Consider the following 17,507-nt stretch of genomic DNA (forward strand, 5'->3'; position numbering starts at 1 on the left):
TACATTGATTGATTGCCTCCCTCATGCACTCTAACCGGGGCGGGGAATTGAACAGCAACCCAGGTATGTGCCCTGGACCAGGAATTCAGCCCGCGACCCTTCACTGTGTGGGCCAGCGCTCTAACCACTGACCAACACCAGCCAGGGCTAAGCAGCATGTTTGTATAAGAACACGAGGGACTAACTTCAGAAGATACAGACTCCGACCTTCAGTCATCCCAGTTCCGGGAGATTTGCTGACCTTCAAATGTAACACAAGGATGACATAGAACCAGGATGACCAAGACCAGGATGGCGCACACCAGACCATCACTTGACCGGTTTCAAGGTCCTTATTGGAATGGACTGTGCTGGCTGCACGTAGAGAACTTTTCAACCCCCGCCGCCCTTGGTTTCTTTTTTCTGCTTTCCTCTCTCTCCTTATAAAAACCTCTACCTGCACTGAGATGTTGAGATGGGCTTTGTGACAAGAGTCCCCCATCTCCTCAGATGACCAGCACTTTAATAAAATCTCCTTCCTTTTTATCAGCATCTATCTCACAAGTTTGGTTTTTGTGGCAGCAGGCAGCCGAACTTGGGTTCCAATTACAAGTTATAGAAGATCTTTAAAAATTTTGGAGATTAACCCCTTATCAGATGAATCATTGGTGAATATGTTCTCCCATTCAGAGGGTTGTTTTTCATTTTGTTGATGGTTTCCTTGCTTGCAAAAACGTTTTCTTTCGATGTAGTCCCATTTGTTTATTTTTTCTTTTGTTTCCCTTTCCCAGGATGATGTATCAAAAAACATATTGCTATGAGAAATGTCCGAGATTTTTCTGCCTATGTTTTCTTCTAAGATTTTTATGGTTTTGAGTCTAACATTTGAGCCTTTAATCCATCGTTAGTTTATTGTTGTGTATGGGTGTAAGAAGGTGGTCTAGTTTCATTTTTTTGCATGTATCTGTCCAATTATCCCAACACCATTTATTGAATAACTTTCTTTATGTATATTTTTGCCTCTTTGTCAAATATTAATTGACTCTAAAGGTGTAAGTTTGTTTCTGGGCTCTCTCTTCTGTTCCATTGATCTATATGTCTGTTTTTATGCCAGTACTATGCTGTTTTGATTACTGTGGCTTGTAGCATAGTTTGATATTAGGTAGCATGATTCCTCCAACTTTGTTCTTCTTTCTCAAGATTGCTGTGGCTTTTGGGGTCTTTTGTGGCTCCATATAAATTTGTGGAATATTTGTTCTAGTTCTGTAAAATATGCCATTGGTACCTTTGCTTTCTTTTTTTCTTTCTTTCTTTTCTTTCTTTCTTTCTTTCTTTCTTTCTTTCTTTCTTTCTTTCTTTCTTTCTTTCTTTCTTTCTTTCTTTCTTTCTTTCTTTCTTTCTTTCTTTCTCCTTTCTTTCTCTTCCGTCCCTCCCTCCCTCCCTCCCTCCCTCCCTCCCTCCCTCCCTTCTCTCTCTCTCTCTCTCTCTCTCTCTCTCTCTCTCTCTCTCTCTCTCTCTCTTTCTTTCTTTCTTTCAGAGAGACAGAGGAAGGGAAAGGGAGAGAGAGAGAAACATTGAGGGGAGAGAAACATCAATCGGCTGCCTTCCACACACCCCACTCTAGGGACTGGGCCCAAAACTTGGGCATGTGCCCTGACCTAGAATTGAACCAGCAACTCTTGGTGCACGGGTGGATGCCCAGCCAAATGAGCCACACTGCCCAGGGCACACCACTGTTTTTGTTTTGTTTTTTTAATATATCTTTATTGATTTCAGAAAGTGGAAGGGAGAGGAAGAGAGATAGAAACATCAATGATGAGTCACTGATCGGCTGCCTCCTGCACGCCCCCTAATGAGGATCAAGCTGGCAACCCGGGTATGTGCCCTGACCAGGAATCAAACCTCAGTCTCCTGGATCATAGGTCGATGCTCAACCACTGAGCCACACTGGTTGGGTATGGCATTAGTATCTTGATAGGAATTTCGTTGAATCTATAGATGGCTTTGGATAGTATTTAAATTTTAATGATGTTAATCCTTCCTATCCATGAACACAGTATAGACTTCCACTTATTTGTATTTTCTTCAATTTCTTTCTTCAGTGTCTTACAATTTTCTGAGTACAGGTCTTTTTACATCCTTGGTTAATTTATTCATAGGTGTGGTTTTTTATGCAATTATAAATTGGATTGTTTGTTGTTATTTTTTAGTTTCCCTTTCTGATAGTTCATTATTGGTATATAAAAATGCCACCAATTTCTGAATATTTATTTTGTATCCTGCTACTTTACTGAATTCAGTTACCAGTTCTAGTAGCTTTCTGATACAATCTTTATTGTTCTCTATATACAGTATCATGTCATCTGCAAATAATGACAGTTTTACTTCTTACTTTTCAATTTGGATGCCCTTTATTTCTTCTTCTTGTGTGACTGCTGTGCATAATACTTCTAATACTATGTTGAATAAGAGTGGTGAAAGTGGAAATCTCCATCTTGTTCCCAATCTTAAAGGCAATGCTTTTAGTTTTTGTCCATTAACTATGATGTTAGCTGTGGGTTTGTCATATATGGCCTTTATTACATTGATGTATGTTCCTTCTATTCTCAATTTGCTGAGAGTTTTTATCATAAATGGGTGCCAGATTTTATCAAATACTTTTTCTGCATCTATTGATATGACCATGTGATTTTTATCATTCATTTGTTTATGTGATGTATCACATTTATTGATTTGCAGATATTGTACCAACCCTGTATCCCCAGAATTAATCTCACTTGATCATGGTGTATGATCTTTTTAATGTATTGCTGGATCTAGTTTGCTAATATTTGTTGAGGATTTTAGCATCTGTGTTATCAGGGATATTTGCCTATAATTTTCTTTCTTTGTAGTATCTTTATCTGGTTTTGGAATTAGGGTAATGCTGGTCTCATAAACTGAGCTAGGGAATCTTCCTTCCTGTTGAATTTTTTGTAAAGGTTTGAGAAGAATAGGTGATAGTTATTTAAATATTTGGTAAAATTCACCTGTGAAGCCATCCAGTCTAGGACTTTTGTTTGTTAGGAATTTTTTGATTTCTGCTTCTATTTCATTAGTTGTAATCTGTCTATTCAGATTTTCAGATTCTTCCTGATTCTGATATGGAAGATTGTTTCTAGGAAGTTGTTCATTTCTTCCAGATTGTCCAATTTCTTGGCATATAGTTCATAATATTTTCTTATAATCCTTTGTATTTCTTTGGTCAGTTGTTCTCCTCTTGCATTTTTTATTTTATTTAGTTGGGTCCTCTCTGTTGTTGTTTTTTTGTTGTTTTTTCTTGATGAGTCTGGTTAAAGGTTTGTCCTCCTTATTTTTTCAAAGAATGAGCTCTTGATTTCATTGATCTTTTGTAGTGTTTTTTAGATTCTAATTCATTTATTTCTGCTCTGATCTTTATTATTTCCTTTCTTCTACTTACTTTGGGTTTTGTTTGTTGTTGCTGTTTTCTAGTTCCTTTAAGTGTAAGGTTAGATTGTTTATTTGAGATTTTTCCTTGTTTCTTGAGGTGGGCCTGTAATGTTATAAATTTCCCTCTTAGGACTGCTTTCACTGTGTCCTGTAGATTTTGGGTTGTGTTCTCATTTTCATTTGTTTCAAGGTATCTTTTGATTTCTTCCTTGATCTCATTGTTAATCCATTCATTGTTTTGTAACGTGTTCTTTAGCCTCCATGTGTCTGTATTTTTCAGGTTTTTTGTGTGGTTGATTTCTAGTTTCATGTTATTGTGGTCAGAGAAGATGCTTGATATAATTTCAGTCTTCTTAAATGTATTGAGACTTGTTTTGTGTCCTAACCTGTGGTCTATCCTAGAAAATGTTCCATGTGCACTTGAAAAGAACGTATATTCTGCTGCTTTGGGGTAAAATGCTCTCAAGATAACAACTGGGAGGGGAGGGCTCACCAAAGGAGCAATGGCCTCTCTCAGCTCTTCTTTCTGGGAGAAAGGTGCCCCTCCATCTCTCGCCCCGCTTTCAGGCAGGGAACATCATTAAGAGGTACTTTGTGGCAAACTCATTAATGAGGCTAATTCTTCCATGAACAGATTTTTAGTCCTTTTATTTGGCTTCCTGGGTCATTCTTCCCTGGGGGAAATTTCAAAGGAATTTGTAATCATTGTGGTCATATTCATCCTCCGGGGTAATGTGCAAGAGTTCTCAAGGGAAGTCTTGGCAAAGGTGCCCGAAGAGGACCTATGGAGGTGTCCTCATATGATGAGTCAATGTGAAGAGCATTACCAGCTAAGGGGGCCTGAGACCTTGACCGTAACTCTCTTCAGAGATTGTGATGCACTGGCTGTGCCCCAGATCTCATGTGGGGAGGTCAACTTTCCCTCATGAATCTGGTCAGGTCTTGTTGTTACTGACTTTGCAGCAGTATTTGAAGTTTTTCCCCCCCTTTTCTGAAGGTGATGTGTTCCAGACCCCACAGTGGATGCCTGAAGCTGTGGGTTGTACCGAACTTTCACCTCTTCACTTAAAGGTGGCACTTTATGGCTTCTCTGGCATATTTGAATCGCCAGCATCACTACTCTTGTACTTTGAGCCCATTATTATGTAAAATAATGGTTACTTGAACACAAGCACTGTGTTTCTGTGACAGTTGATCTGATAACAATGATTGCTATTAAGTGGCTAAAATGCGCCAGAGGGTGTATACGACCTCTATACCCTGAACCAAGAGTTGATTTGAATCCCTGGTGAGATGGAGCAGGAGGGTGGGAGGTTTCATCACCCTACTCAGAATACTTGGCAACTTAAGCCCGGCCGGGCGTAGCTCAGCGGTTGAGCATCAACTTAGGATCCAGGTGATCAGGGTTCCATTCCCGGTCAGGGCACATGCCCAGGTTGTGGGCTCAATCAATGACTCTCATCATTGATGTTTTTATCTCTCTCTCCCTCTCCTTTCCTCCCTCTGAAATCAATAAAGATATATCAAAATATATATATATATATATATATATATATATATATATATATATATATATATATATATATTGCAATTTAAAACTTTTGAATTGTTTATCTCTGGAATTTTCCACTTCATATTTTCAGACTGTAGCCCTTGCTGGTGTGGCTCAGTTGGTTGTAGTGTTACCCTGCTCACCAGGGGGCCTGGGGTTCAATTCCTGGTCAGGGCACATGCACAGGTTGTGGATTTGATCCCCCATCTGAGTACATGCAGGAAGAAACTGATGTTTTTCTCTCTCCCATGGATGTTTTTCTCTCTCTCCCCCTCCCTTTCTCTTTCTCTAAAATCAATAAAAAATGTATTCTCAGGAGAGGATTAAAAATAAAAATAATATTTTCAGACTATGGTTGATCCTGTGTGACTGAAACCATAGAAACCAAAACTTTGGTTAAGGGGATCTATTGTATGGAATTTTTTCCCATACCAACAACCAATTATCTGATTCTGGACACAAACTGAGTGTTCCACGATTCAATTTAATTCTGACAACACCTAGAGTTAACATTTCACAAGACCTTTTTTTTTTAAAAAAATATATCTTTATTGATTTCAGAGAGAGGAAAGGAGAGGGGGGAGAGAGAGAGAAACATCAATGATGAGAGAGTCATTGATCTACTGCTTCCTGCACCCCCCCCCCCCGACTGGGGATCGAGCCAGCAACCTCAGCATGTGCCCTGACCGGGACTCGAACCCTGATCACCTGGATCCTAGGTTGACGCTCAACCACTGAGCCACGCCCAGCCTCACAAGACTTTTTCCACTTCAGATGCCAGCCCTAGTGATCATCCATACTTCTGACTGACCCGCAATAAATCGGGAATTCTTCTGACCACATCCTGAGGTTTGACAATTTGCTAAGACAGCTACCAGAACACACTTTACTTACATTTACCAGCTTTTTTATAAAAAATACAATTCAGGAATAGCTAAATGGAAAAAAAGTGCATAGGGTAAGGTATTGGGCTGAGTGGTGTGTAGCTTCCATGCCTTCTTGGGGTGCACTACCCTCTCAATACTTTGATTTGTTCACCAACCTAGAAGCTTCCTGAATCTCCTGATTCAAGGGTTTTCATACAGAGCAATCTTCAGCCCTCCCCACCCCAGGTCAGTGACTGGGGCTGAAAGTTCCAACTGTCTAATCACTTGGTTTTTTTCGCAATGTGCCCAATCCTGTGACTCTCTAAGAGCCCCACTCTAAGTCACTTCATTAACGTAAACTCAGTTGTCATCAAAAAGGCCTCATTGTGAATAACAAAAGAAACTCCTATCGCTCAGTAAATTCTAAGAATTTTAGGAGCCTTGTGTCAGGAACTGTGGATAAGACCAAATATATTTTATTATACCATACATCTATAGACATTTGTTTTTGTATTTAGTCACTGGTGGGCCATAAAGTGGATTCCATTCTCTCTGTTACCAACAGTCTCAGGGTATACCAAGTCTAGCTGCCACCCACTGGGTGCTCACAGTTTTGTGGTGGGGTCTCAAGGAGTTATCAAGTGAGGCCAACAGAGTTTATCAGACCCAAACAGACCAAGATTTAGCCGTGTGAAGGGAGGGCTCTGCACTGTTCAGGCATGTGAGGGGAAAAATGACCCATCCTAGAGCCATACTACTCAGTCTGTCCCAGAGTCTGCCAGGAGCCTGATCTCAGCAGAGCAGGGCCGCTAGGAGTCAGGAGGATGGGGCTAGTGGATCTCCATCGAGAGGGAGGTCCCAGTCACGCTTGGAGGAAGGTAGAGGGACTGACCCCCACCCCATAGCCACACAACTCAGTCTGTCCTGGATTCTGCCCAGATCTTGGCAGGGCAGAGCCATCAGGAATCAGGAGGGTGAGGGCTGCTAGGAGCCCGGAGATTGGGGCTAGCAGATCTCCAGTGAGGGGGGAGGAGCCAGTCAAGTTCATGGAAAAGTTGGGAGAATGGCCTCTGCCCCAAAGCTACACAACTCACTGACATACCAAGTCTGCCCAGGTCTCTACACCCTGGCCTAGGCAACTGACTCCTCAGCAGGTCTCAACCTCTGAAGGGTGGGGCTACAGGGAGTACTGAGGGTGGGGCTATTTCATTCCCCCAGGCTGATGCCTTATGGAGGGGAGTGCTCCATCCAAGAGAGATGGTGTCTGCAGTGCATGAATGATTCAGCACAGGTATGCTGGTGGCTGTCCCCTCAGCTTTTTACCCAGAGCCACAAACCCAACTCTCCTCATGCGACTCTAGTCTGCTCTGCCCTCCTTCTGCTGGAGCCCAGGGTGAGTGGCTATGAACGAGATTTTGTGCATTGGTCCTTTAAGAGGGCACCTGTGTCTCTAGCAGACTTCCATCTCTTTCTGATGGACAGAATGTCAGTTTTTGTGAAAAATTAATTTCCACAGCCAGAGTTATATAGGTACCTCTTCCCAGCTCTGGTGCTTGGGCTGGGGTGCCCACCTTGGGGTTGAGACTTTTCAGGGGGAACTTTTGCAGCTGAGATATCCCTTCTGAATCTCAGCTGCTGCAATCCTGAGGGGAAGTGAGGCCAGCCCTTTTCATTTTTAGAAAGATATTTTATTGATTTTTAGAGAGAGAGATTGGGAGAGAAACAACATGAGAACAGAACATCAATCAGCTGACTCCTGCATGCCCCCTACTGGGGATCGAGCCCACAATCCAGGAATGGGCCTTGCCAGGAAATTGAACCAGCAACCTTTTGGTGCACAGGATGACACCCAGCCAACTGAGCCACACTGGCCCAGGCCGGACAGCCCTTTTCCCGTCTCCACCCTTCCTACCAGTTTCAACGTGGCTTCTTCTGTAAATCTGTGGTTATAAGACTTCTCTTCAGCTAGTCTTCAGTTGGTTATTCATGCTGATTGCTCTGTATTTTAGTTGTGATTCTAGCTTGGTCCCGGGAGGAGGTGAGTGTAACATACACCTTTACTCTGCCACCACCTTGGATCTCCCGAAATCTAGCATTTTAAAAATTAAGACTGTTGCCTCCCTCTGTTCACTAACCCTAAACTAATCACAACCTTTTCTCAATCCTTACCAGTTCCCCACTTTGAAAGACCCATCTTAAACCAACTGAGGTCTTATCCCAAATTCCTGAAGATAACTTACCCAAATATTCCCCTTTTGAGTCATTACCAATACTCTGCCAAGCTATAGGTTTAATAACTCAGCTCTGTTTGATCGACAGGTTTCTGTGGTGATCTTTGTGGGGAGTCAAAACTGATATTCATACCTTTTAAAATATAAATGAAAATATTTATAGATAAAATGATATAATTTCTTAGCTATACTACAAAATTAATTTTTAAAACACAGAGAAAGTAGATAAGGGTAGCAAAATTGGTCCTAAAGTTTTAAGGATGGGAGTTCATTATAATATTATGTCTGCTTTTTAAGTTTAAAATTCTCTATAATAATAAAAAAGTTATTTTTCTTTTTCTAGTCCTTAAGAGGAATGTTCATTAAGATCACATTAAAGTTACACTAACTAACCATGAATACCAGACTCATATCCAGAGCGTATCTAGCCAAGTATAACCTAAGCTATACTGAATTTTGCTCCTGATGAAAGGCAGAGAAGAGCAGACTGGTTATAGATTTGAGAGAAATACTTCTTTTTAATGCTCTCCTACAACACCCCTAATGTATAACTAATAGATGTAATCAACTTAAATTTGACATTTAAATCTTGGTTAAGAGTGGGTAGAGAACATTTTCTGTGCTTTATTTATTCAGAGAGTGAAACTGCTGTAGTCTGCAAAATTCTTAGTAGTGCTTAGAATGTGCTCCCTTCTATATTCTATTCTGGAAAAATGAAGCTTCTTATTCTTTCTTAGAATCTTGGACTCTGAAATGGACAGTTATTATTATTACACACACACACAGTGTGATGCCCAACTTGAGGTTTTGAATAGCTACTCATATAAGTTGATTTTTCTGTGCATTTGTATCGAGGAGGATCCAGCTCAGGTTGATGTCCTGGGAACCAGTGAGGCTCTCGCTTAAATCCTGAGGGAAGAGAAAAGAGGAAAGACAAGTGGAATCAGTCAATAGCAAGGAGTCTTAGTAACCAATTTCACTTTTACTTCTGAGGGAATAAAAAGTGAGTCCTGTAAAATTCAGAAAAGAGAGAAATTTTTCATTCATTCATTCATTCATTCATTCATTCACTTATTCAGTCATTCAGTTTACTTTTATTTGAGTTCCTTCTATATTCCAGGCCTTGGATTAGGTCCTGAGAATTTAAGAATTAAAAAGAATACTCCACCTACTATGGGTTGAAAGTGGCATTTTTTTATTGTAGCTTGTATCATATGTTGTTTCAAAGTAGTGTCCAAACTGGAAAGAAAAATAGATTAAAAATATAGGAGTCTATAACCAATATTCAGAAATAAAGGACAGAGTGATATGAATTCTAATAGGCTTTGTCATATTTTAGATTGACTAGAGGTCTATATGTCATTGCTCTAGATCCTACTAACTTTCATAAACTTTGCACATTTGCTTGCAGAGAGCTACAAGGGCAAGGACCAGGGGAAAACCCAGCCTGAGTCAGAAGACATTATATATTTCTGTAGATTAATAAAGTTCAAACAGAAGCAACAGAAAGAGTACTACCCATCTTTTTATTACCTTACAATAATATTCAACTTGATAGTAAAGTGGGTAGGTATTCTAGGTAAGAACTGCGGCCCTCCCCCAACCACTTCACTGAATGCATGAGAAATTTCAGCATTAGAAGTTATCAGATTCTTGCCTCTCAAAGGGCCACTGGTATTTCTTTTGCTAACAGAAGGAAACAAAGAAAGAGAAAGTTAGCTTACCTGGGAAGGCAAGGGCTTGGGCTGCATGATATTCCTTAGGTCATATCTTTCCTGGTTCCAGTTGCCCATCAGGGTACGGTTTGAATAGGCATTCTCATTAGTGGTGCATCTCCATCCGTACTGGAAAAACTTGGACATATCATTCCAATCTGTCCACACTTCAGCATGGCCATCTGCATTAATGAGGCTGCCATAGTGTGGGTTTGAAAGGAAACCGGTGAGGTACTCTCTCTGGGAAAAGATGAGAATAGAAAAGCTTGTGATACAAATCAGAGAGCAGAAAAGGCATCCCTTCTTTACCCTTGGCCAAGCATAATATAAGCACACCTTACTAAGAGTTTAGGCTTTCATCCCAATTTAATTGCTGTCTTTCCGTTTCTTTTTCTCCAGGTCCACAAGTCCCCTGGCCTATCCTCTCAATCAGCAGTAATGGATGACTATATAGATTAAATGCTCCCCCTCAGGAAGACAGGAAAACTTTAATACCCCCAATACTATATACTAGCTAAATGTTCAAGTAATTTTGAGATGTGGGAATTTAACGACTAAGAGTATTGCCTGGCTGGTGTGGCTCAGTTGGTTGGAGCATCGTCCTACACACCAAAAGAGAGCAGGCTCAATTCCCAGTCAGGGCACATACCCAGGTTGGGGGTTCGATCCCTGGTTGGGGTGCATGCAGGAGGCAACCATTCAATGTTTCTCTTTCACATTGATGTTTCTCTCTCTCTCTCTCTTCTTTCCTCTCTCTAAAAATCAGTTTAAAAAATTAAAAAAAAGGATTAAGAGTATTGCTATAGTCAAAGAGAATAGGGAGAAGCAAGAATTGGAAAACTAGATAAATGATCAATAAATGATAGTTTCCTTCATTCTAGGCCCAGTTCAAGTGCCACTTATTCCATATGATTTCCCTTGTTAACTTCTTGTTTGTCACATAGTACTTCGTGTTCATATCTTTCTATATTTATAATTTCTACAATGTGTCAAGAGTTCTTGAAGTATGTGTCCAATCCCCTGTACTGGACTGTAGATCTCTGAAGACAGAATCTGTGTCTTAATTACCACACCCTCTCCTCCTGTCTGCCCTCTCAATCAACAGTTCTTTGAACATATCAAATGACCAATGTCTGAATTTCAATTTTTGTAAGAAATCAAAGGCCTACTCATTTTTATTTTTTTTGGGGAAAAAAAAAAGTCTGGTCCCTTTAGGAGCAAAACAATACCTTCCACGAAGAAAAGTAATTTACTGTGTAGTTTGTGTTGTTTGTAGATTCTTCAGGAGAGCAACAAAAAGCCTTACTCTTCTGGTCCATGTTGTTTAAAAGAAGAGATGTCACTAAGCCTGGCCTTCCCAGTTCTCCAAGCAAAGAAAGAATGTAGATCACCTAGATCAGCATGACCAGGTGGCCATGATTTGGGAGTCACTGCTCACCCACTTTTTTCACAGGTAGGGACAAAGTGAATACTGTAGGTTTAAAGGTAACTGTCCTCATACCATGTGCCTTTGTGAAGATAGATGCATGCACTGATGTCAACAAACAGCATGATGACTACAGAGTATCTGGTCCCACAAAGTCCAACAGGCTTAGTATTCAGACTACAGACCAAGGTGATACTGTCCTATGGCTGTTGGACAGATATCACCACCCACTCAGTTGTCTACTCCTGGAACCTCAGGTTTATTTTTGACACTGATTTCTCTTTCAACCCCTTCTATCCACCCAATCACTAGGTCTTGTTGATTTTTGAATTAGCCCACAATCCTCCATCCCCACTGCCAAGCCCCAATTCAGATCAGGATCAGCCCTGGACTCGATTACTGCAGCAGCCTCCTATCGGATCTCCTTGCTAGCCGTCTAGTTCTCCAATTCTTCTCCATAAAAAAAGCAGGACTTTCGAAAATAACAATTGAATTGTGTCTTCCTCCCATTTAAAATGTTTCTGTGTCTGGCCACTGGTTTAGAATAAGGTCCAGGCTGTTAAATTGGCTTACAATGCTCTATATATGTCCTGGCCCCTGCTTAATTTTTCAGTCTCATCTCTTACCCACTCTCCCTCCAACTACATTTCAGCCAAACTCAACTACTGTTTCTCTATTACGCTTTTACATATGTTGTTCCTTCTGCCTCTTTGCTCCTCTGGACCCAGGAAAGGTGTATCCCCCCCCCCCCCCCCCCCGCCTTAGCTTTCAATTCAGGTTTCGATGTGCCAGGGGATCTCTCACTCCCCCGCCCCCCCAAACGGTAAGGTCTCCCTTCTCCGGGCTCACCGAGCACCCTGAATGGCTCCCCTCGCAGCTCTGTCAGGGCGGCCTCTCTTGCTGTGCGTCCGTCACCAGACTAGAAGCTCAGGGAAGCCCCAGGCCACCCCTGGCGCATCCATGTACACGTCCATCTAACCGCCCGCACAGCGGCGCACAGCAGGCACTCAGTATTTCTGGAATGAATAAAAGCAGGAGATAGAAGCACCTGGAGGAATTCCGAGCAGTAGGGACAATGGGCAGCAGCCATTTCGGAGGGGACGAAGACTGTTCTAAACTCCTCTGCGGCAGGAGCGTGCAGAACACAGCCGGTCTCAGCCTCTCCTGGGCCCGATTCCCGCCGCGCGTCCTTCACGCCGAACTCGCCTCAGCCTCGGCCTGTCCCCTCCGCGCTACTGACTGCTTGTGACCTCATGCAGGCGTGACGAAGTCGCTCCGGGCCACCCTCGGGCTAAAAGGATTTTATGTTGACACCCCCGAGGGGGTGGGAAGGGTTCGGGGACGGCGTGGTCGGCGTCTCCCTTTGGCACTCATCGCTCTTTTCCGCCCAGGCTGTTGCAGTGCCAGTTTGTCAAGGCCACCTAGCGCCGTGGGTGCGTCATCAACCCGCGACGGGTGAGGAGGGCTGCCGGAGACCCGCGAGGGCAGTGACGTAATAAATGAGCGCTCCCGAGAACGCGAGCGGGGAGCACGCGGAGGCCATGGCCCCTCGGCGCCTCCTGTTGGTTGGGGAGGGGAATTTCTCCTTCGCCGCCGCCGTGAGCGAGACCCTGGATCCCGGGACTAGTCTAACTGCCACCTGCGTCCAGCGCCCGGAGGACCTGGCGCGAGACCCGGTGGCCCGGGAGAGCCTGCAGCGCCTGCGCCAGCGAGGTAGCGAGGCGCACCCTCCTCGAGGCCCCGCCCCGCGGCGCGGGCCCCGGCGGAACGCGGGGACTCCGGTGACGCGAGGGGTGCTCCGGAAGGCCCCCGAGGGTTTACGGAAAGCCCGCTCCACGCCTAGACCTGGGTGGTTTCGCACGCTTCAGGTTAGGGAAGGGTTTGCTCTGGTCCCGGGTCTTAAAACGGCCTCCTGTCTGTATTTCGTGCCAGGTGCCAGGATACGTTTTGGCGTGGACTGCACCCAGCTGGCAGATGCCTTTGAACTGCGCGACAGGGAGTTTGATCGAATTTGTTTTAACTTTCCGCACTGTGGACGCAAAGCTGGGGTGGCTAGGAACAGGGACCTGCTTGCCAAGTTTTTCCAGAGGTGAGGAGAGGAGGGCACTCACCAGTAAAATGTTTAAGATGTTCATTACCTACTGCACTCAAACATTTCAGTTTGGGAAGTTAGGCATACGTGTGTAAATGACTCTGCTAGATTTAGAGAGAATATAAAGCTCCAAAAGAACAACACACAGTCTAGTTGGAAAGGCAGACCGATAACCCTAAATGCTAAATATAAGGACAAATAAGTGTGCTCTTGGGTGTGTAAAGGGATGATCACGTTTTTTTGATAATGCAAAATAATGGTAACCAGTGTAGTCTAATGGTGAAGAGCATGGATTTAGGAGCCAACCTGCTTGGATTCAAATCCACACCCACTAAATAGTTGCATGATTTTAGGTAAGCTTATTTAATCCTGTTTTGTTTCCTCATCTATAAACTGAGGATATTAATAGTAATTACCTCATACAGTTATCGGGAATTTACCACAGTGCTTTACACCAGCGATTTTCAACGGGTGTGCTACAGGAGGCACGCTGGTGTGCTGCAGGAATTTATAAAACATGCAATAGCTATTTAGTCAGGGGCACTGACCTCTTTTCCTTTAGACTGTCAAATAAGAAAATGACAACAGCCAACACAACAATAATAGCTGTCTGGTGTGAATGAATCAAACTGATATCTTTTTTTTTTTTTTTTTGTCAGATCGGCAAAAAATATATTTTTTGGTGTGCCACAGAATTTTAATAGTTTATGTGCGCCATGAGATGAAAAAGGTTGAAAATCGCTGCTTCACACTATTACACCAAAACATGACACAATTGAAGGTCTTTTTGGGTCACAGTTGTCAAACTTTTCACAGAGACAGTATTTTAAGACAGTATTTGAAGTGTACAATTCGAATAGGCAGGAGGGGAGTGAAAGGAACAACTTTTTCCACCGGGAAGAACAGCCTGATCAGTGAATCCTGTGTAGGAACTTTGCAGACATTGACCTTTCTATGACATGTAGGTGAAGAATGCAGATACCAAGCTAGATAACACCGGGATAACACTGGATAAGTAAACACTCTTATTTACTTCCAGCTACTTTGTTTTCTTTTTAAAAAATGTATATTGATGTCAGAGAGAGGAAGGGAGAAGGGGAGAGAGAGATAGAAACATCAATGATGAGAGTCACTCACTGATCGGCTGCCTCTTGCCCTCCCCTTACTGGTGGGGGGAGCCGGCAACCCCAGCAATATGCCCTGACCAGGAATTGAACTGAGATCTTCTGGATCATAGGCTGGTGCTCAATCGCTGAGCCATGCCAGCAGGGCTCCAGCTACTTTCTTTGCATATTTGAAGTCTAATAGACCTTTGCCAATGGGTATGACTGGATTTTAATTATTTCTCAGCCAAACCATGTATATACAACTAACTCCTGTGGTAATTTCTACTCATTTCTGATAAATGGCTGGTGTCCTCCTCCTCCCATTAGCTGTGCAGATGTTCTTGCAGAGGAAGGAGAAGTCCATGTGGCATTGTGTAGAGGACAAGGTGGGACTCCTGCTGATAATCCCATAAGAGAATGGCACAACAGTTGGCAAGTGGTTGCCATGGCAGCTCTGGGGGGATTCATTTTAAGTGATGTGCATCCCTTCAACTGTGAGGCTGTGCCAGGGTACAAGTGCACTGGATATAGGTAAGTAATAACAGAGGTCTAAGCCTTTTCAGCTCTCTAATGACCAAAATTAAAATCTCATAGGCAAACTTTTTCCTTGCCAATTTCCTGATTCAGTCTCAGAAATACTTGCTTGCTTTAATAATGACAGACTCCGTACTTGGTGTCTATTTTGCCAGGAGCCAAGATAAGTCCTTTCATGTAGAAGGCGCTTTGAACCATATCTTCACCCGGAGCTTACCCTTTGAAGGCTCGCAACCGAGAATCTTCAGAGTCAAACTGGGTGACCAATGGTTTTCCTTTCCAGAACCAGAAGCACTTGTAGGCAAGTTGAACAGGTAACTGCTCTTTTACCAGAAATCACTTCTATCTCTAGCTGTATCCTGATTGGCTTAATGGCAACCATATATTGAATGGATGCTACATGTACTGTTAATGATGTTGGTGCTCTGAATACTTGTCAGTCTGGCCTACATAAGCCTCCTTAGAATTCAAAATGTTCTGATATATTATAGGGATAGTGGTTGTTAGAGTTCTGTTTATGGTGGATAATTTCTTTGTCTGCTTTTAGGATCAACTTAAGGATAATTCTTTTCAGCTATTTTCACTTTTAATTCTAACTATATTATAATTATTTCTTATTTTAAGTTAAAAAGGTTATTTTGTGTTTGTGTTTAAACAGGGGTTTCCTAGAAGCATCTTCCTGTCATCCTATCAAAACAATAAATGAGAAACTGATTGCTGAACTGGGCAAAGCTTTCCCTCTAAAAAGGCTGAAGTGTTCCTCCCCTTTGCTGCCACAGGGAGAAACCAACAGTCTCACTTCCTGGAACTGTGACATTCTATCAGCTGCCTTTTGCATTAATCTCCTTGAGGATAACTCAAGTTCTGAGTCCCTGGCTGGTGGGACAACAGAAGACATGGAGGCCTTTCTTGTGTCATTTTCAGAACTTAGCCTTCCCAAGAGCCCTGGAAGAGATAATAAGGAAGAGGCTCCTGAAGGAATCTATGGCCAAGCCAAGATCTGGCTTAGGCCTTCTCTCCTAGTTCATGTTCAGGCTGTCATCCAAGCACCTGACTTCCTCCCAGGTTCTTTGCACATCCTCAGTGGACCTGTCTTTCGGAAGTGCCACATCTTGCCTTTCACAATGCCAGCATTTCACGAGACTTTATTTATCCTTGGGTTTAATCAGAATATGAAGGATGGCTGTCTTCAGTCACTACTGGACCACCTGGAGGGCATTCTAGATAGCCTTCTGACACAGACATTGCTGGAGGGCTCTAAACTGGGCAGTTCAGTAGAATTTGTCTTTCAGCCAAATGGGAAAGATTGTATGATTAAGGTGAAGTCTCATAATTTTGGCACAGTTTGTGCCAAGGATCTGATTATTGGGTCTGTTACCACATCTGTTCCAACCATTATACACAAAGACCAGTGTTTTGTGTTTTTGTCTATGAACTTGGACTTATTAGCCATGCTTGTTTGGGGTATCTCTGACTGGAGGATGTTGTGGACCTTTGATAAACATTTCCTGAAGAATTTTGTCCCTGGGAAAATAGAACCCTTTAAAAGCCATTCCCTATATCCTCCAAGCTATGTGCATGATATTAGTTTTTGGATAGATGAAAAGAAAGGATTTGATGAACTAGAGTTTCACACTGTGGCCCGAGCAGTGTCTCAAGACACTGTCATATCCATAGAATTTCTTAGTCGTTATCAGCATCCTGAGACTGAACAGGTCAGTCTCTGCTATAGACTGACCTACCAGGCCTGTGACAAGGCCCTTACCCAGCAGCAGGCAGCATCAATGCAGTCCCAATTTAGGAAAGAGATTCAACAGCGACTACATGTGACACCTCGATAGTTTAGTAAATTCATTTCTGCAGTGTGATCCTCATGGGTGTGGGATGAAAAAAAACCAATTTGTGACTGGGAGTCCTTTCTGGACTGTTTTTTGTAAAATATTTTACCTTGTGACTATTGACTCTAAAGATACCAGTGACTCGATCGCTTAAACTTATAGACTGTAATGTGATTGGTGACCTTTAGAGTTGTGCAGTATTTTGATCCTGAATAAGGACTAGGAAAACAAATAAAACATCATCATGTGCCCTGGCCAGTGTGACTCGGTTGAGTATCATCCTGTGCACCAAAGGGTTGCCGGTTCGATTCCTGATTAGGGTACATGCCAGGGTTGCAGGCTTGATCCCTGGTAGGAGGTGTGTAGGAGGCAGCCAATCGATGTTCCACTCTCACATCGGTGTTTCTCTCTCTCTTTCCCTTTCCCTTCATTTCTCTCTAAAAATCAATAAAACAAAACAAAAACCCACATCATCATATACTTTAGATGAAGAGGCAATGGAACCTGAGTGTCTCATTGAATATATACTTCCACACTGTCAATTCCTCTTCCCTGAACTCTGTTGTATCATCTCACTAAACTCTATTTACAAGAATGGTTTTTAGAGTCAGACAGAGCAACATTTATTAGCTTGGGTAAGTTGCAAGTGCTTCATATTTAGTATTGGTATCATCATCATCATCTTTATTTTTATTGTTTGTTTATTTATTTATTTATT

General features: G+C 42.6%; 2 protein-coding genes across 2 annotated transcripts; one reads left to right on the top strand and one right to left on the bottom strand.

The window, feature by feature from the left end:
* Positions 1-8,713: 8,713 nt before the first annotated feature.
* CFAP68 (cilia and flagella associated protein 68) lies at positions 8,714-12,667 on the bottom strand. Its single transcript, XM_081153055.1, is given in 5 exon segments — positions 8,714-8,826; positions 8,828-8,987; positions 9,251-9,317; positions 9,803-10,033; positions 12,268-12,667. Coding segments are annotated over 5 exon segments (525 nt in total). The 5' UTR covers positions 12,310-12,667; the 3' UTR covers positions 8,714-8,801.
* Positions 12,668-12,726: 59 nt separating this feature from the next.
* Positions 12,727-17,222, top strand: FDXACB1 (ferredoxin-fold anticodon binding domain containing 1). Its single transcript, XM_081153606.1, has 5 exons — positions 12,727-12,932; positions 13,152-13,308; positions 14,745-14,948; positions 15,107-15,265; positions 15,610-17,222. Exons 1-5 carry the CDS (start codon positions 12,761-12,763, stop codon positions 16,790-16,792), a joined length of 1,875 nt encoding a protein of 624 aa, XP_081009732.1. The 5' UTR covers positions 12,727-12,760; the 3' UTR covers positions 16,793-17,222.
* Positions 17,223-17,507: the final 285 nt, after the last annotated feature.

This window comes from Miniopterus schreibersii (genome assembly GCF_964146895.1).
Source record: "Miniopterus schreibersii genome assembly, chromosome: 12".
In the NCBI taxonomy this organism is placed as follows: domain Eukaryota; kingdom Metazoa; phylum Chordata; class Mammalia; order Chiroptera; family Miniopteridae; genus Miniopterus; species Miniopterus schreibersii.